Below are 20,216 nucleotides of genomic sequence, written 5' to 3' on the forward strand. Positions count from 1 at the left end.
CTGACATAAGGAAAGCATACTTGAGCCGGCCTCCTTCTGCTATCATACAGGCAGATCATCCAGGAAGTCGCCCACTGTTCTCTGCAGGAGATTCAGGTACCGATTCACGTTGAGTTCCTGGAACTAACACAGGTCCGACAACGGCTCCATGTATGTATAGTAGCACGAGGAGGCCACTTAGACTACGCTTTCTTCACTTCAGCCATAGTAGCGGTCACATTGGACTTAGAAAGACACGGTAAGTTGATTTCTGCTTTTCACATGCTACTCTTCAAGTTTGCAACTGCCTTTGCCATAGCATTGTGTAGCACATATATACCTTAATATTCAAGTACGCTATTGTTATTTCAATATGGGAGATCAGTATTGAGATACAGCGCAGGATCAGTCTTTTTGACTACACCTTGTATAGAGAATACATGTAGTTGGATTTGTCGGTACCTATCGCAGCAAACTCTGCTGGAGCAGCACTCGCCTAGTCCTCTGTTCTTCTAGTGCGCCCCCTAGGCAGTACAAAGAGTGAAATAATGCAAGATGGACACAGCGCAAGTTGTGAGAAGGTTTGGTGAGATGAATAGGTTTGCCGGCTGCTTTTCTTGTGCAGGACATTAACAAAACATAGTTGTCAGCTGAAGACCAGTTATCATACCAACTCCCCAATAAACACTTTTAGAAAGCGTGTGTATTTCAATACAGATGGAGGAAGCTGCTGCTAAACTCATCCAGCAGTGCTTATCACATGGAGTAAAAACGGATTGGGTGTAATGAAAACTAACATGCTGTTCCTTGGTTTTTTTTGGCAGATGTTAAAGAGATTGTCCATTATCGAACTATTGATGACCCATCTTCACAAGAGGTCATCAATAGATGATCGGCGGGGCTTCAACACCTGGAACAATTGTCATTTTTTTGGCTGGGCCTGTGTGCAGACTTTATGTGTTGCCATAAGTAGACCACTCTGTACACACTTCAGCAGCCTGGGTTGGCGTTGCAACAACAATAGCGTGAACAGAACTGGCTGCTTCCAGTGTACAAGCCTGCTGAACAGTTGATCAATGGGGGTCCCACACTAGGGAGGCCAGCTGATCACCTATTGATGACCCGTCCGGAGGATACCATCTTGAACAGTCCCACTGAAATGAATGGACCGGTTGTGCGCATGTGCAGCCACTGCTGCCTGCATTTCAGAACACAGACCCCGGTTCTCCCCATCAGTAGGGTTCACAGCAGTTGGACCTGCATCAATCAGAAACATATCCTTGATCCCATGGGTGGGTTTTCAGAAGACAATACCACATTTAAGTACCCAGCAACGGTTTTCTACTGGCAAGAAAATATTGTGGTATACAAGAACAGAAAACAAAACTACTGTATATGTTACCCAATATATTGGTGGAATGTACAGATCAATCCTCTTTCTGAGAACCCTCTCTGTCCAAGTGCGAGCTATGATTGTATCAATTCTACCCACTGAGAAAAGTCCTAGACATGTAAAGAAACTGAAATAAGAGCAGTATTTTCTATCCCTCCAAACAGATGATTTAGCCCATTAAACACACATGTATTTTGACATTTAAGACTTACAAATGTAAAAAACATTAGGCAAATAGGGTGTCTACAGTTGCCTTACCTGTATGAGTTCGGACATGGGCAAGGAATGCCATGGAATTACTGCTTTTGCATATCTTGCCGCAGTACTTGCACACATTCCCCTGATTTTCTTCGCGTTCCTTGTTGATCTGCTCTGTGTCCTCCTCAATGTATTTGTTAACCTCCCTGAGCAATTCTTCATGCTGTTCTTTAATGTGTATGAATAAACTCTGTTCCGAATCAAAAGGTTCTGTGCACTTGACACATTTAAATGTTCCACCACCTTCTGGCCGTTCTTCAAAACTGGCCAACTCATTTCTGTTGTGGCCAATGCTAGCCAAATGCTGATGGAGATTACTTTCTGTAAAAAAGGATTTACCACACAGCAAACAGTGGAAATGTTTTTCTTTCACTGGATGTTTCATGGAAATATGAACATTTAACCCACTAAGGCCATCAGCTAGGAATCCACAGTCATTGCATCGAATTCGGTTTGTATCTACTTGAGAACCATTAGGTTTCTTCTTTCTTGTCAGTTGTGCCTCATGTATTTTAGGTGCAATGCCACCAATCTTAGAAGAATGGCTTTTTTCACCATCTAAAGGTTCATTGCAAACAATTTTTAGCTTCACAATCGAAGAATCAAAAATGTGTTCATTCGGATTACCACATGGGCTGATAATGCCGCTCGGTTCTGATAAAACCTCCGTCACTACTTCACTCTCTGAAACCTTCCCAGCATCAATATCAGGAAAGGTATCTTTATCTTGAGAATCTTCATGATCTGTGCAAACTTGAGTCCTAACTTCTGTGACGGGGCTTCCTTCGACATTAAAAACAATTGAATTGGTTTGTTCCGACTTTTCATCTTTTTCTAATAAATTGGTGTTTATTTCCAAGTTCTCTTTAACATTTTCTCCATCTTCTCTGGGTTCGGACTCAGCTCCCACTTCGGAAACATCAATACTAGTATTGGTCAATACTGGGCATTGCTCTGCATTTCCATCATTCGATTGCGGGTACTGATCAATTTCTAGAACACCTTCACTAGAAACATTCCCCGGCAATCCCTTTATATAACATTCCCCCTTTTCCGCAATTGAAGGTGAAGTACATGGAGACTGAAGAGGAGATTTATGGTTGACTTTATGTGTTTCAGAAGATGCATGTGTGATCATATCCTTGTGTGTTGGAGCATAGAAATCACATGCTTTACAGTAATATTCAAATTCCTTCATATGGTTCTTTTTCAAATGCTGCTCTAAAGATTCCGAACCCCCAACAAATTCACAGTACATGCATTTGATATTTCCAATATTATGGAGCAGGTTTTGCACATCTCCTACAACTTGAAGAGGTTCATGCGTAGAAGTGACGCCAACTGGATTATCAGCAGCGATAGGTTGCCCCTGGGAGCTAGGCAAAACTTTTGAAGCTGTATCAATGTAAATATGTTCATTACTAGTAGCTACAGTGTTTCCTTTTTTCTTGACAGTAGCTTCAAACTTTGTTCCATCTGTGGTGACCACAATTTCCGTTTTCTGTTGGCCGAGTGTCTGTTCTTCTACACGGTTTTTATGCTTTTTGGTTATGCAATGTCGCTCCATGTCACCTTTAGTTACAGTATCGTAATTACACACCTTGCATTTAAAGTTGTACTGATGTGTGTGCTTCCTTCTAATATGCACTTTAAGGTTTGTAACACTGGATGCTATAAGTCCACAGTGAGGGCAAGAGATAGAAAGGTTTCCCTTTGGTCGCCCTCTTTTGGGTGTGTTTACACGCATTGGAACTGGTTGACTTGGGGCATATTTAGAACAAAGAGATTCTTCGGGGGAAGGTGAATTTAATCCCGAAGTTGACTGGGCTTCATCACAAGCCTCATCTTGAGGTCCATCTTTGTGCATAACAGCAGGCTCAATAAATGAAACTCTCTCGATGCACTCGTCAAAAAGCAACCCAATGTTGTTTTTCTTGGCGTTTTCAATATGTTTACTCCTTTTAATGTGCCTTTCCATACCTTCCTTATACATTGTGTATATGTTACAAGCCTTACATAAAAAGTGATACTCATGTGTATGGCGTAGTTTGATATGTCTTGTCAATACAGTAGAGGACCTGGTTTTATAGAAACACTTTTTGCATTGAAACTGGAGCTTTCGGACCTCTTTTTCTATACAATCGTCTATCGGTATCTCAACTGTTTGAAGAACACCACTATTCTCACTTTCTTGCAAACATTCTTTAGCAAGATCAGTCATTACCTCGATTTTCTCAGCTGAAGTATCACTATGTTTCTCCAGTCTCCAGATGTGTAACTCGGACGCTTCATGGTGTAACCTATCGTCATTTGATTTAAAGTAAACCTTGCAAATATTGCAATAAAAATACATCTTATGTTTGGCTTTCATGTGACTTTTGAAAATTGACCGATTTGTTGTCTCAAGACCACAGAGGTAACAATTAAACAAATCACTACCTGTCTTATGATTGTCATTTTGGCAGTGCTTTTCAAAGTCCCCTCTGGTCATACATGAGTATCCGCATGGTTGACAATAAAACTGCATCTGATTAGCATGTCTCTTCCAGAAATGAAGGATAAAGTTTTCTTTCGTACCAGTAACAGTCTTACAGTATACACAAGCATATTGTTCTGTAAGCTGTGTAGTCCGTATTACTCTAAATGCAGCAGGAGGTAAAGTAGTCTCACGTTCAGCATCGTAAATGACATCCAGATGAGGAACACTTTCACTTGTCAAGCACGGCACTTCTGCAGATTCTTCAAGGATTGGTTTTATAGAAGGACTTACAGCATTTCCTTTTAAATGCACTACGGAATCTTCAAGTTTACCTTTATTACTTATCAATTGTCTTTTTAATTGTCCAAAACTATGCTTACGTCTAAACAAACATTTTCTCTCGTGCTTTTTCCGATCGTTCTTCCGTTTGGCTATTATCTTAAAAATATTCTTTGAGAGATTTTTTTCATTCTTTTTTACTTCCGACTCTCCTCCGCTAGGCCAGGTGTCTGCGTTTTGTCTACAACTATCCAATGAAGATGAATAACGTGCCCGTTTCTCTTCACTGAGTGAGCAGGTTACTTCTGTTTGCAAGTTCCTCCTCTTATCCTCATTTGATGAAAGTTTATTATCTTGAGTCGAAGCACTAGGTTTATCTAGAATCTTAAGCCTTGGGTTGGACTTTTTGATTCTACATTTACTCGTGGCAATTTTTCTTTTTTTAACACACTTTCTCTGGCACAATTTGTTTTCCTCAACAGATATTTCACTCTTTTGATCATTAACAGCTTGAGATAGTACAAATTTTTCATAGGAACACTGGAAGAGTGTTTCTTTTGGAATTGTAGCACCAAGTAGTGAGTTTGCAGCAGTGATTTCAAGAGCCTTATCTGCATTGTCTTCTACAGGGTAATCCCCAGGTTTTTCACCTACTGGTGTGTAATTGTTAGGTCCTTCTTCTTTGGTTGGTGTTGTACAGCAACCTATAGACTGTGCTTCTTTAGGTCCGAGTTCACATTGAAATATCCCAGTAGTTTTCACTTCATTGACAAGCAAGTAATTTTGGCCTTGCAAGGTCTCCTGTTTATTGGTTTCAGTCTCTATTATAGCCGATTCTGCATCTAGCTTTGCTTTTTTTGGCAAGCATGGATTTTCAAGGTCATCGCTGATCTCACTGGCTGAAGAACAGGACTGATAATGTGGTCTTTTATGGTTCACAGATTCAGAATCTCTTTGATTAGGATTCAAATGGTCCTCTTTAGTTATATTAGTTTGATCAGCTAACTCCACCACAACAGATGCTTCTTCTGCTACAGGCTGGCTTTCTATACTCTTTTCATTTTCCATTTTTAGCAAATTATACAAAAGTCCATTGATGTGAAGCTTTCCCTAGAAAAAAACAAAAACTAAAATTAAATGGTCACTAATCTTTCAAACAACTTCTGCTTATGTGATAGTCAATGGGATTTATTTACTTAAATGATGCTTTTGTGCTAATAAAAATAAAAAAAATTGTAAAATTACTGGGCAATATGCACATCTCTTCCTTCTTATTGCTGTCCACTGCCTGTTGTCAAGTGATGTCTGTCTCAAGTTACAGAGATAAGACAGAAAACAGTAAGTGGAGAGAGGGATAACTCACGTTGTCTATAGAAGTCTATGGAGGAGAAGGAGACAAGCTGCTGGAGACTCACATAGACATACAAGTGATTGCTTACTGTGTTACTATTCTCTAGCTACTGGAATCACATCTTCACTGCTCAGTATTTCTCTAGTGTCCTCCATGATGATGTTATGTCTCTGTATGTGCCTCAGCGAGTTAGGAAAGAAATTTTGGGCACAGTCTATAGAACATAGCATAACCTCTAGACTCCTATCACCGGCTCAGGGAGAATTACAGATGCAGTCCATAAAAGGGGAAACTGGTCAAATTAAGGTACACTTCATATAGTGGTCAAGAATAGTTATTTCTAATGTATACACAGCAACTTATTCTGAAAAGTTAGGTAAAATTTAAAAAGTAACAACATATATATGTCTATATAGATATATATCAAATATTAGGAGAAAATTTTATTTTTCTTAATAAGAAAAATATTTAACGCAATGGGGGGAAATTCAACAAACAATTTACGCCAGTTTGCCAGCGTATCAAAGTCAGAAATTTTGATGTCATGTTTGTACCAAAATGTAAAAATCTTTTACCTTTTCTCACCACTTTTCAAAAGCAATGCCAAAATGAGGTGTGGCTTGGTGGAGAACACAGCCCCCTGCAGTTCATCAGATATACTATTTTAGCCGGAAACTGGTGCAAGTAATAGTGGAAATCAATGCTGGCATTGAACGTTTTTCATACGAAAAGCCAGTCTTAATAAATGTAGCTTCATATTTTAGGACATTAAGGGTATAGAAAAACTGCAGAAATGAACAATCTACACGTACAATTGACAGCTATTACAGATGGAGTCTGCAGGCAACAAATACCCCTGTATCAATAGTTTTTTATTAATCCATGTATTTTTGTAATTGGTTGTGGTTAAAAGTTCTGAACAGTTGTTTTTTTGCTGTGCTTGCAATATATACAGTTTAATTATAAAGTGAGTTTGCTTTCCCTCTAGCCTTGTGGATCGGCACCGCTATGTACTAGTGTACAATTGGGACAGTGCTTTACCAGCCTTTCCTCCCGACCACAGAAACATGTTACATGCGAAAATGCATGGATTGACACAAAAGAAATTCTAAGCAAAGCCATCCACTATAGAGGTGCAGGCACAGCTGGAGCGCCTTCTGCTATTCTGTTAGGTGAAGACGGATTCTCCTAGCAATGTCTTCTCTTAGCTGCATAGCAAAAGGGGGGCTGCAAGGAAAAGTGTACAGAATTGTTTAATAAAACATATTGGAATAATGCTTAGAATTGTGCATTCTGTACAATTTACAAAAAAAAAAATTTGAAGTGGCAGTTACACTTTAACCCCTTAAAGGGGTTGTCTCGTGCCGAAACAGGTTTTTGTTGTTTTTTTTTGCATAGGCCCCCATTCAGCGCAGGACAAACCCAAGGGATGTGTTGAAATAAAAAAAATAAAAAATTTACTTACCCGAATCCCCTCTCTGCAACTTCTTCCTTCTTTTCCTCCAAGATCGCCGCCGGGATCTTCACCCACGATGCACCCCGTGTCTTTTCCCATGGTGCACCGTGGGCTCTGTGCGGTCCATTGCCGATTTCAGCCTCTTGATTGGCTGGAATCGTCACACGTGACGGGTCAGAGCTACGCGATGACGCGTAGAAGGGGGCGGAGCCAGAACGCCGCTCGTGTCCGGACCGACCAGAAGGGAGAAGACCCTTCTGCGCAAGCGCGTCTAATCGGGCGATTAGACGCTGAAATTAGACAGCACCATGGAGACGGGGACGCCAGCGCAGGGAAGGTGAGTATATAACTTCTGTATGGCACATATTTCATGCACGATGTATATTACAAAGTGCATTAATATGGCCATACAGAAGTGTATAACCCCACTTGCTTTCGCGGGACACCCCCTTTAATGACATAGGATGTACAGCTATGTTCTGCATGTCCGGGGTATGTATGGAAGGGGATCGTGGGTCGTCCATACTCCATACAATGTGGGTGCCATCTCTTTCTTACAGCAAACAAACACTCGCAACAGCTCAGATAAGTCATGCCGCTTATTGGAGCTGTTAACCCTTTAAATGCTGCTGTTAATTCTGACAGCGGCATTTAAATGCCCCAACTGATGTTCGAAGTCCCGTACGACCCACCACGATGAGATCATGGATTGCCGTGTGGTTGTCATGACCACTGGGGGCTTTCAGAAAGGCCTCAGAGCTGCCATTACAGAATGCTTATCAAGCCATGCCCGTGGAGTGGCTTGATAGACTTCGGTATAATGTAATACTGTGGTACTACATCATACTGCAGGAGCAATTAAATGATTGAAGTTCAAGTCCTGTACGGGAACTTAAAAAATAAAATCAATTTTAAAAATTGTAATTTAAAAAAAAAAAAGTGTAGTAAAAGAAAAAAAAAACTAAACTTTTGCCACATTTATAAAAAAAAAAAAAAAAGGACCATTTGTTATTAATGTGGCCATATATAAAGTCTGACAAGTAACACATTATTTATCCCACATGGTGAATGTTATCAGAAAAAAAAAAAATACAAGTCAGAATTGCGCTTTTTATAAAATGTCTTATGTATTTCAAAATGGTACCAATATATACTACAGGACGTCCCGCAAAAAACAAGTCCTCAGACAACTGGGTCAGCAGAAGAATAAAGTGACGGCTGTCAGAAGATGACGGCAGAATTTTTTCTTTTCCCAAAATGCTATGGCATTCCATCACACTGCAGGAGCAATCAAAGCATCGCAAGTTCATGTCCCATATGGAGACTTAAAAAAAAAAAAAGTGAAAATTAAGTTTAAAAAAGTTTTACTAATTATTTAAAAAAAAATAACTCATGAATAGGTGATAACAGTATTTTCTGGTACCACCCCTCTAATGCTCTCCCTACTCCATTTTATGCTTGTGAATTACATTACATAGTGGTCATCCAATGGCTGTGGCATGACTTCCTCGAAATGCAAATGTGCATCACATTTCGATAGAGGGAGATATACGAGTTGCTGCTACTTTGGGCAGACGTAACCCATCTCTACTAGCAGAGGGCAGTCAAACCCTACTGATCATAATTTTCTGGCATTAAAGTAATTAATCAGGAACTTTCACCCCTTTTTAATTCCAAAAATTTTAAAAAGCATATTAAAAGGCGAATAGATGCAGCTTGTGAGTGATTTCCAGGGTAGTTATGTATCCCCAATAGTAATAAGTATACTTGCATTCATGCAGAAGGACAAAAGAGAATTGTTAATTGTTTTATTATCAGCTCAAAAAGTTAAACTTAAATCTGTCTGAAACGCTGTATTCACTGACATATCCGGCGCGGGATATATAATAAAGATTTGATGTAGCATTTGGAATGGCAATGTATTTGCCGGCTCTAAAAATTAATAATAAAGCAGTTTGAAGTTGTTTAAGTGCCACTGTGAAATTAGATGCTTCAACCGAGTGACCAGGAAGACATTAGCATATTGTTGGGTTATGAGAATAAACTAGGTATTATGGCGACATCTGGTGGCTGCAGCACAGTGGTACAGTATTGCTCTGGTAGACCCTGAACCGGCCTGACTATAAGCAAGAAGAATTAGTTGGTGGTGCAAAAATATATAATATATATATATATATATATATATATATATATATATATATGCCATGCTATCAGTATAAAACAAGACTGCATCGTACAATGGGACATAGCTTTCATAGGAGAAGCCTAGATTTGGTGGTACATTCTGCAGACGTAAATTGCGTACTACGTGTTAGATTCACTAAAGATTTTTCCGCACCGTGTGCATGAAGGTTTCTATGCAGCAGTTCTGGCAAAAAATTTTTAAAATATATGAATTTCATCCGGCTGCATTCGCGCGTACCTGTGATTTTCTTCTTTTTCCTGTACAGCAGACGGTCCACACAGTGAGCCATCGGACATGTGCAGTACAGTTTTTTTCTCCAATCCCAGCTTTTCCTGTGTTGTCGCTAGGCGACTTTTCTGCAATGTCATTGCGGAAGGGCCGACCGTGTGGAATCCGCACAAAAATAGAGCATGCTGCGATTTTTCCTCCGTGAGAGGAAAATCACAATTGATTTCCAATAGTGTAGAGGAAAACGCGTTTTTTCTAAGCATGGGCGGCATTTGCTGCGGAATGCAGAGGCGGACGCTTGCTTCGGATTCTGCAATGCAAATCCACCCGCGTGCAGGCGGCCTTCTCTTTAGTCACACTAGGGACTTTACCATGTAAATGCTTGTATCATACATTGCAATCATTCAGTCTGTAAGCTTTCATATGTAGCATTTTTTGGAAAAACTGTGCGTTTTTTTTTGAGAACTTGCTTCGTTTTCAGGGTCAGTTGTATTATTTTCAAAAGGCAGCAAGCAATAGGTGTGGAGTTTTTCAGGCATTTTCCCACAGGCTTTTTTGTTGCACCTTAGGGAGTAGGCAATTTGATCCTTAAAGGGGTTGTCCCGCGGCAGCAAGTGGGTCTATACACTTCTGTATGGCCATATTAATGCACTTTGTAATGTACATTGTGCATTAATTATGAGCCATACAGAAGTTATAAAAAGTTTTATACTTACCTGCTCCGTTGCTGGCGTCCTCGTCTCCATGGTGCCGACTAATTTTCGTCCTCCGATGGCCAAATTAGCCGCGCTTGCGCAGTCCGGGTCTTCTGCGGTCTTCAATTGGGCCGCTCGTGCAGAATTCCGGCCAATCAGGAGGCTGGAATCGGCAATGGACCGCACAGAAGAGCTGCGGTCCACGGAGGGAGCAGACCCCGGCGGCCATCTTCAGCAGGTGAGTATGAAGACGCCGGACCGCCGGGATTCAGGTAAGCACTCTCCGGTTTGTTTTTTTAACCCCTGCATCGGGGTTGTCTCGCGCCGAACGGGGGGGGGGGGGGGGGTTTAAAAAAAAAAAAAAACATTTCGGCGCGGGACAACCCCTTTAAGAGCCAAGCAATTTTCTAATCTTGTTTTTTTTCCCCCATAGTAGCATGGCCAATAGAGGGACAAGCTGTATTTTCCAATGGTATGATTTTAAAGGACATATCATTTACTGATAAGCTTTTAACCCTTTCCAATCCATCGTTTGACCTCGTCCGACATTCAGATTTCCCTGCATAGCTCCGATGTTGGGCGAGGTGGAACATGATTCTAACATTATGCAGGACAGCTCTTCAATGTCGGAGGCTGTTCTGCATATGTATGTTACAGTGAAGCGCTGTCCTGTAAGCTCGCTATCATGTATCATCATATCTACAAGAGTAATTGGTTTCTCTTACCGAGAACAATCACATCCTGTATACTCTAACTTAGATATGCAGAACAGTCTCCAACATTGGAGAGCTGTCCTGCATAGTGTTGGAAACATGTGCTATACACATTGTATGCAGTTATAGAATGCCTCTGTATGGCACTGTATTACAGAGATAGATAGATAGATAGATAGATAGATAGATAGATAACGAAAGCATTATATAAATGCATGTAATATCAATATACATATACTCGTATTTACAGGATTATTACAAATGATCTTCCCGATGTGAAAGACTCATAACTCGCGTTTAATTTTCAGAAAACTGCTAATAAAATCATCATGACAGTTACTTTTTACGAGTTTCTATTGAGTAATTCCAAAGAATCCACAATGCGCTATCCCACCCAAAATAAATAGGAGTCAGGGAGCATATGGGCGGCAGGGAAATTGGTTTGGAAAGGGTTAAAATACTATGCGGGGAAGGAAAAAAAAAAAAAAAAAAGGATTATACCTACCGATAATCGGGTTTCCAGTAGTCTCTACGACAGCACCAATTGAGATTGCCTCCTCCTGATAGGACAGGAACATACTGAGAGGTTAAAAGCTCCCCCCCCCCCCCCTTTCTTAAGTGGATTCTAACAAATTGCCGGGGTAGGAGCTTAAGTTAATTTTTTCCCCAACTGGGGTTTTTTATTTTTTTGGAAAATTATATTCTATAATTTCTTTTCTATCAATTTAGGGGGGGGAAGGTACGGGTGCTGTCGTGGAGACTAATGGAAACCCGATTATCAGGTAGGTATAATCTATTTTTTCCCCAGTCTCCACGACAGCACCAATTGAGACGTACCAACTAAAGTCTTTTTCTAGGGTGGGATTGCTGCCGAGAGGACTTTGCGGCCGAAGGCCATGTCCTCGTCCTGCTGCACTTTTACCCTATAATGTTTAAGGAACGTGTAGGGCTTCTTCCAGACTGCGGCTTTGCATATCTGCTCGACCGAGGCTGAGCTATGTTCGGGCCATGAGGATGCTACTACCCTTGTAGAATGGGCTTTAAGAGCTAAGGGGATTTCCTTCCCGAGGGCCTTATAGGACTCTATAATGGCCAGGCGGATCCACCTGGCTATGGAGCTTTTTGCTGCTTTGCTCCCTTTGTTTCGGCCACTGAACTGGACGAACAGGTTGTCGTCCTGTCTCCAGTGGCTTGTCGCGTCTATGTAGCCTAGGACTGCTCTCCTAACGTCCAGGCAGCTTAGGGTCTTTTCTTCTTCGTTTTTAGGCTTACTGAAGAAGGAGGGAATTATTAGGTCTTGTGACCTATGAAAATGTGATACTACTTTCGGCATGAAGGCAGGGTCCGTTTTAAACACTAATTTGGAGTCCGAGATTTTCAGGAACTGGTAGCGAATGGACAGGGCCTGTAATTCGCTAACTCGCCTTGCGGAGGTGATGGCTACGGAATATAGTCTTGATCGTAAGCATTTTTATCGGTAATGTTTCGATCGGCTCGAATGGTTCCGTTGTCATGGCTTTTAGGGCCCAATTAAGGTTCCAGTCTGGGAAAACATTTATGGGCTTGGGTCGCAGTGTGGCTACTGCTGTCAGGAACCTGCTGACCCATCTGTTTTCTGCGAACTTTGTGTCGCATATAGCGCTAAGGGCTGCAACCTGGACTCTCAGGGTACTTGGAGAGAGGCCCATTTCTAGACCCTCCTGCAAGAACTCTAAGATCAGAGGGATATCCGGGATGGAATCCCGGGAATCCCTTCCCTATCTCCATGAGGAAAACATTCTCCAAACCTTCTGGTAGATAAGGTGGGTCGTCTTTTTTCTGCTGGACATTAACGTTTCGACCACTCTCTCTGAGAACCCCTTCCCTCTTAGTGAGGATTCCTCAAGAGCCATGCTTTTAAATGGAGCCTGTCTATGCCCGGGTGGTTCAGTGGCCCCTGTGATAGCAGGTCTGTCCAGGTAGGAAAGATGACTGGGTCCTGGACGCTCAGTGTTGTCAGGAGACCGAACTAACTTCTCTTGGGCCAGAAGGGAGGGGAGGGGGTCACCAGGATTAGTGTGCATACCTGGGTTCTGAAATGTTGTAAGACCCTGGGGATCACCGGTATCAGAGGAAAGGCGTATGCCAGCCCCTCTCCCCAGTCCTGGCCTAGGGCGCCTATTGCTGTAGGACGATCTCCTGGCCGGAGGGAGCAGAAGTTGCTTACTTTGGCGTTCTCCCTGGTTGCGAATAGGTCTAATTGTGGGGTCCCCCACCGGTTGGTCAGGATTCTGAATGCTTCCTGGGAGAGAGACCACTCTCCTGGGTCTAACTGCCTCCTGCTGAGAAAATCCGCTTTTTGATTTAGTGTCCCCTTCAAATGTGTTGCCGTGATCGAAAGGATCCGGCCCTCTGCCCAGCGGAAAATTTTTTGCGCGATGTTTTGCAGGGCGAGAGACCTTGTGCCCCCCTGGTGCCGAATATGGGCGACCGCGGTGGTATTGTCCGACGATATCTTTATGTGCTGGTCCCGTAGCGAGTTTCTCAACTGCTGTAGGACCCGCCATACGGCCTGTAGTTCCCCGTAGTTTGAGGATTGGTCTCTTATCCTCTGTGGCCATAGGCCCTGAAGGAACTGGTCCCCCACATGCGCTCCCCATCCCCAGGCGCTTGCGCCCGTTGTGATGTGCGTGGCCGGGTTCTGTATCCAGTGGACCCCTCTCCGCAGGTTAGCTGGGGATGTCCACCAACGCAGGGATGTTTTTACTGTGTTTGAGATGTACATTCTTGCCCCTAGAGAGGACTGTTTTTTGTCCCACGTGGATAGGACTGAGGCTTGCAGAGCTCTGGTGTGAGCCTGGGCCCATGCTACTCCTGGAATGCATGACGTCAGGCTTACAAGGAGAGACATGGCTTCCCGAATTGTGCATGATTGTCTCCGTAGGAAGATTTTGACCAGCCGTCGGATTTTTTGTATTTTTTCCTCGGGCAGGCACGAGCATTGAGATTCTGAGTTGAGCGCTATGCCCAGAAACGTTTTTTCCCTGCCGAGGTTTAAGCTGGATTTTTCCCAGTTTATGACCCATCCTAGGGACTGGAGAAGTTCTAGCACTATCTCCAGGTGTTTTGTTAGGAGTTCCCTGGACTCTGCTATTATCAAAATATCGTCCAGGTAGGGTATTATTAGGATCGACTTCTTCCTCAGGTAGGCGGCTACCTCTGCCATAATTTTGGTGAAAATCCTGGGTGCTGAGATCCCGAAAGGCAGGCATCTGAATTGATGGTGCTCTATTCCTTTGCCCATATCCACTGCGAACCTTAGGTATTTCTGGGACCCCTTGTGGATCGGCACGTGGAAATAAGCGTCTTTTAGATCGATGGATGCCATGTAGGCCCCTCTGGGAATCAACTTTATTGCTTAGGAGATGGACTCCATTTTGAATTTCCTGTATCTGATGCAGGCGTTCAGAGGCTTCAGATTCACTATCATCCGCTGTTTCCCGCAGGGTTTTCTTACTAGGAAGAGCCTGGAATAATGGCTCTGGGTTTCCTCGTTTCGCGGTACGGGGGATATTGCGTTTAGTTGTTGTAGCTCCCGAACGCTTTGCCTTAGTAGGTGTAACTGTTGCCCTGAACCTCCTGTGGTAACGAATTTCCTTCTGGGGAGGGACACCAGTTCTATCCGGTATCCCTGTTGTAAAATCTTTGGGATCCATGTGCCTTCGCAAATCGCGGCCCATTGATCCGCAAAGCTCCCCAGCCTTGCCCCTACGGGGATGGCATCGGGGTCTCTGCTTTGGCTCCCCCTGGTGGGGGTTAAAGAGGATATTCCTTCCTCTGCCCCCCTTGGGGCAACTCCAACGTCCCGTCTTGCCCTTGCCTCGGTAGGTCTCAGGCTGTTGCACTGGGGCACGGAAGAAGGTCTTCCCTCTCTGTGGCTTTTCTTCCAGGAACCCCCTCTTTCTGTCGGCCGCCTTCTCCAGGATCTTGTCCAAGTCCGGTCCAAACAGAAACTGGACGTAGAGGGGGAGGGCGCATAGCTTATTTTTAGAGGCTAGGTCGCCTGACCACGACTTCAGCCATAACACTCGTCTGGCTGAGTTAGACCGGGCTGTAGCTTTCGCCGAGAGCTTGACTGTTTCGGCCGCTGCATCTGTTCCCTTGGCGTTTTATTAGTTAAATGTACCTCCAGCTGTTCTAGCCATACCCCCAGAGTCCACGCCACGCAAGTGGCTGCGATACATGGCCTGAGTATGTTTGCCGCTGCCTTCCATGATTTTTTTAGGAGGCCTTCAGCTTTGCGATCCATGGGATCTTTTAATTGTGCGGCATCCTCGAAGGGCAGGGTCGTCCTCCTAGCTACTTTGGCCACTGGGACATCTACCTTGGGTACCTCCTCCCAACTTGCGCAAACTTCCTCCTCGAATGCGTACCTTCTTTTTACCCCTCTAGCGGAGAAGGAACCTGCGTCGGGTTTCTTACACTCTTTTTGAATAATTCTTGTGATGTTTTTGTGGACAGGGAAGGTATGCTTACGCCTCTCCCCTAGTCCCCCGAATATCTCATCCTGCAGGGTGCGTGGTTCCCTGGGCTCTTCCATTTTTAGAGTAGCCCTGACCGACTTAATCAGTTCCGTTAAGTTGTCCTAATGAAATAGGTACTTTTTGTAGTCCTCCTCATCTGAGGACTCCTCGGCCGCCGGTTCCTCTTGCTCCGACCCGATTGAACTCTCGGAGTCGGAAGGCTCCTCGGGAACGTACGCCTTTTTCTGGCGTTTAGCTGACGGCGCTATCTGTGACGTTAGGGCTGATTGAACCTCTTCTTTCACCAGCTTCCCAACGTCCTCCATGAATCCCCCCCGATTCCTCTTTGACTAGCCTAGCTACGCACGCCTTGCATAGAGGCCTCTGGCACGTAGCTGGCAGTCTTGTCCCGCACTCCACGCATTTTTTGAGTTTTGTTGTGGGGGGGGGGGGGGGGGCGGTGTCTTTTTTATCCCCCTGACAAAAGAGCATTTTTGCGGGTAAATATGCAATTTTCCATACATAATACACTGGATTTTGCACTTGTGTTTTTGCCACACTGGCTACTTACGACCGCTGTGGCTGAGGTTTCAGCTGTCTCTGGGGCTGGGGCACTCATTAGTACACCGGTGCTGCAGACACCCTGCGACCTGTAGTGCTGGTCCACCTTCTGGCTTCTCTCAGGTTCCTTATTTAGAATTTTCGTGCTCCTGCGCTAAGCCCTGCCCCCTCCGTGCGTCTCCTGATGTGAGCGTGATGACGTCACCACGCTGGACACGTGACGCGACGACCCGCCTTCAAAGGGCTTCCTGGAGCGCCGCGCTGTGACTATACGAGGAGGAGGGGGACTGAGGCTCCCGCTTTGTACCCCCCATGGGCCGCCGCGGGAGGAACCTGGCCCGGGGGCTACCACCCCATGTGGCGTCCCGGGAGTCGTCTGGCTGGGAAGGGAGGACAGGCTGACCCATTGCCCTCCCATCCGCCCGTGAGTATGCTTTGGCTGGCTTCTTCACCAGCCCCTCTCAGAGATCCTGCCTCCTGGCAGAACAGGAGGACACTGAGGAAAGTGGGGAAGAGGGGGGAGCTTTTAACCTCTCAGTATGTTCCTGTCCTATCAGGAGGAGGCAATCTCAATTGGTGCTGTCGTGGAGATGACTGGGGAAAAAAACAAACTGCAATGCTGACTTTTTTTTTCCCTCAATGCTATATGTATTCTATAGGTTGGTGCAAATACAGAAATGTCCAATCTGTTTAGTTTGTCTTCATGCTTTAGTACTTTTGCACAGTAAGTCAGCTTTGTGCTGCCACCTCCGCATGGCTCCTGCCTCACTGCCCATGTCCCTTCACGGTGTAAAGGATACTGCCCCAAGGGGATAATTGTATCTGCGTATACATAAAACACATCTTCTAGGGACCTCCAGTAATCCTCAGAGTCCTGGAACAGGCAGACTATATATGTACCACAGATTTAGAGCTTCCAGTGAAGACCCCGCAGGTTACTAATTGTGGGCATTATTGTACCTCTACATATACCTCAACAAATCAACCCATCAGCCTCTCGGAAAACACAAAGGAAGCGGATCCCACTGACAGATGTAACAGCAGTGACAACAGGTTGGAGACATGACAATTGATGAAACAGGGAGATTAGAGTAAAATATTTCAGATTTTCCAATATTAAGCCTTAAGCAGTTGGATCTCATCCAAGAGATGAAGAAAGACGGAGATAAATTGTGAACAACTGAAGTATAAGAAGAAAATGATGAGTGGAGTTAAACATTATCCGCATACAAATCACTATGTAGTGTTTGATTAAATACTCCGATGGAAACCCAGGCAGCGCAGATCAGGTGGCCACTGCGGGGGAGGGGAAGGAATTACAGTCTAACCTGAACCCCTAGGGCCGGGTCACACAAGCATCTGGTCACAGTGTATGGAGCATGTAATACCCTGTACCATCCTCCCATTGGCTACCATGTTGCCGCTCAGACGAATTGCACAAAATCCACACACATGAAAAATCTCGGCGTGTATTACATGCCATAGCAGTGCATGGCGATTGGCGGCACGCAGCGAATTATTGTCATCTGAGCCCAGCCTAATTCTTATTGTCACACATACCCCTAATATAGGAGTGGGCAAACAATTTTGGTACACAGTCTAATTTTTGTCAAATCTAAGTGCCCTCACACCTGGGGCTGAACCAGGGATACATGCAGTGTATGGAGTGCACAGCACATTATTCAGCAAGCAGGCATGACATTAAAGGGGTTGTCTCGCGAAAGCAAGTGGGGTTATAAACTTCTGTATGGCCATATTAATGCACTTTGTAATATACATCGTGCATTAAATATGAGCCATACAGAAGTTATTCCACTTACCTGCTCTGTTGCTAGCGTCCTCGTCTCCATGGTTCCATCTAATTTCGCTGGCGGCTTGCTTTTTTAGACGCGCTTGCGCAGTCCGGTCTTCTGCTCTGAGCACGAGCCGCTTCAGTGTGCTCGCCGCTACAGCTCTTCTGCGCATGCGCAGACGAGCTGTAGCTTCTCGGGAGCGCGCTGGAGCGGCCATTCTGCTACCATCCTCTCTTAGAGGAAGGTGCAGAAACTTGAGCCGCCCAGCCGCGCCGCCCAGGTAAGTGACGAGTGACGGCCTAGCGCGGGGGTGACGAGTGACGGCCTAGCGCGGGGGTGACGAGTGACGGCCTAGCGCGGGGGTGACGAGTGACGGCCTAGCGCGGGGGTGACGAGTGACGGCCTAGCGCGGGGGTGACGAGTGACGGCCTAGCGCGGGGGAAGCCGGGGCCTAGCGCGGGGGAAGCCGGGGCCTAGCGCGGGGGAAGCCGGGGCCTAGCGCGGGGGAAGCCGGGGCCTAGCGCGGGGGAAGCCGGGGCCTAGCGCGGGGGAAGCCGGGGCCTAGCGCGGGGGAAGCCGGGGCCTAGCGCGGGGGAAGCCGGGGCCTAGCGCGGGGGAAGCCGGGGCCTAGCGCGGGGGAAGCCGGGGCCTAGCGCGGGGGAAGCCGGGGCCTAGCGCGGGGGAAGCCGGGGCCTAGCGCGGGGGAAGCCGGGGCCTAGCGCGGGGGAAGCCGGGGCCTAGCGCGGGGGAAGCCGGGGCCTAGCGCGGGGGAAGCCGGGGCCTAGCGCCGGTTACCTGCTGCCTAGCGGTGGGTGACTGTGGCCCAAGAGCGTGTGCCGTGGTCGGCGGCCGTGGTGGGTCTGGTCGGCAGCTGCGGGGCGTCTGGTTGTCAGGGAGACACAGCTGGTAGCATCTCGGGAGCGCGCACATCGGGCTACAGCAAGCGACGGGAAAAGAGCCGGCGGCCATCTTGGGGAAACTTTTTATAAGTTGCTGAAACGCTGGAACTGTAAGTAGAAACCGGCTAGAAAAGTCATTTACATGGGTGATTAGTAATGTATGCTTAATAAGGGGAACTGGGCAAAAAACAACCCCTTTAATGTACTACGTATGACCAGATTACTGTCCACAATGTTCCTGCAGGCATGATGTTCTGTGTGTGTCAACGTTAGATGCCCCCTTTACAGTCTGTAACAGAACTAGAGGTCCCCATCTAACAGTTACAGCCCATAGAGGCTCTCCCTCCCGGCTCAGTGACAGCTCACATAGGCCCCCTCCCGGCTCAGTGACAGCTCACATAGGCCACCTCCCGCCTCAGTGACAGCCCACATAGGCCATTTCCCGCCTCAGTGACAGCCCACATAGGCCACCTCCCGCCTCAGTGACAGCCCACATAGGCCACCTCCCGCCTCAGTGACAGCCCACATAGGCCACCTCCCGCCTCAGTGACAGCCCACATAGGTCACCTCCCGCCTCAGTGACAGCCCACATAGGTCACCTCCCGCCTCAGTGACAGCCCACATAGGCCACCTCCCGCATCAGTGACAGCCCACATAGGCCACCTCCCGCATCAGTGACAGCCCACATAGCCCACCTCCCGGCTTAGTGACAGCCCACATAGGCTGAAAAACCACATATGTCCATCCAGTTCAGTCTATTATCCTGCAATGTTTATCCAGAAGTAGGAAAAAGAAAACTAGGAGATAGAAGACAATTTTCCTAATTTTAGGGATAATATTCCCTCCTAACTCCAAATCTAGCAAATAGAATAAATCCCCAGATCACCGACCCTTCTGGAGTTAATGATAACATTTAATATTCACTCAAATAAGGCATTCAGGACTCCCTTGTACTCTTTTTAGCAAGTAGGCTTGAGAAAGACTGCTAAACTCGAAACGTTGCCTGTATATTTTATGAGCATGGAGCAATATGATGATGCCACTTTCTGCGAACATTTAACTACTGAGGGTACTGAAGGTCCATGGTCCCCACTGTGGCTTGGCATGCTGCAATACCTCTGCTGTTTCCTTGCATCTGAAGGGAGTACTGCGAGATTTCCTTTGCTTTAGCAAGTTCGTCATCACCACGTCCTCAGGCAGAGAGTTCCACAGTCTCACTGCTCTTACAGTAAAGAACCCTCTTCTGTGTTGGTAATAAAACCTTCTTTCCTCCAGACGTAGCGGATGCCCCCTTGTTACAGTCCTGAGTATAAACAGATCATGGGAGAGATCCCTGTATTGACCTCTGATATATCTATACATAGTTTTTAGGTCGCCCCTCAGCCATCTTTTTTCTAAACTAAATAACCCCAATTTTGATAACCTCTCTGGGTATTGTAGTCCGA

At 45.5% G+C, this 20,216-nt stretch overlaps 1 protein-coding gene across 1 annotated transcript in view; it reads right to left on the reverse strand.

Annotated features, from left to right (window-relative positions):
* ZNF407 (zinc finger protein 407) overlaps window positions 1-20,216 on the reverse strand; it is a 488,252-nt gene that overhangs the window by 451,421 nt on the left and 16,615 nt on the right. Inside the window, exon 2 of the mRNA XM_066579487.1 lies at window positions 1,631-5,498. Coding sequence (XP_066435584.1) covers window positions 1,631-5,456 — 3,826 coding nt within the window. The 5' untranslated portion in view covers window positions 5,457-5,498. The remainder of the gene's footprint in view (window positions 1-1,630; window positions 5,499-20,216) is intronic.

This window comes from Eleutherodactylus coqui, chromosome 9 (genome assembly GCF_035609145.1).
Source record: "Eleutherodactylus coqui strain aEleCoq1 chromosome 9, aEleCoq1.hap1, whole genome shotgun sequence".
Taxonomy (NCBI): domain Eukaryota; kingdom Metazoa; phylum Chordata; class Amphibia; order Anura; family Eleutherodactylidae; genus Eleutherodactylus; species Eleutherodactylus coqui.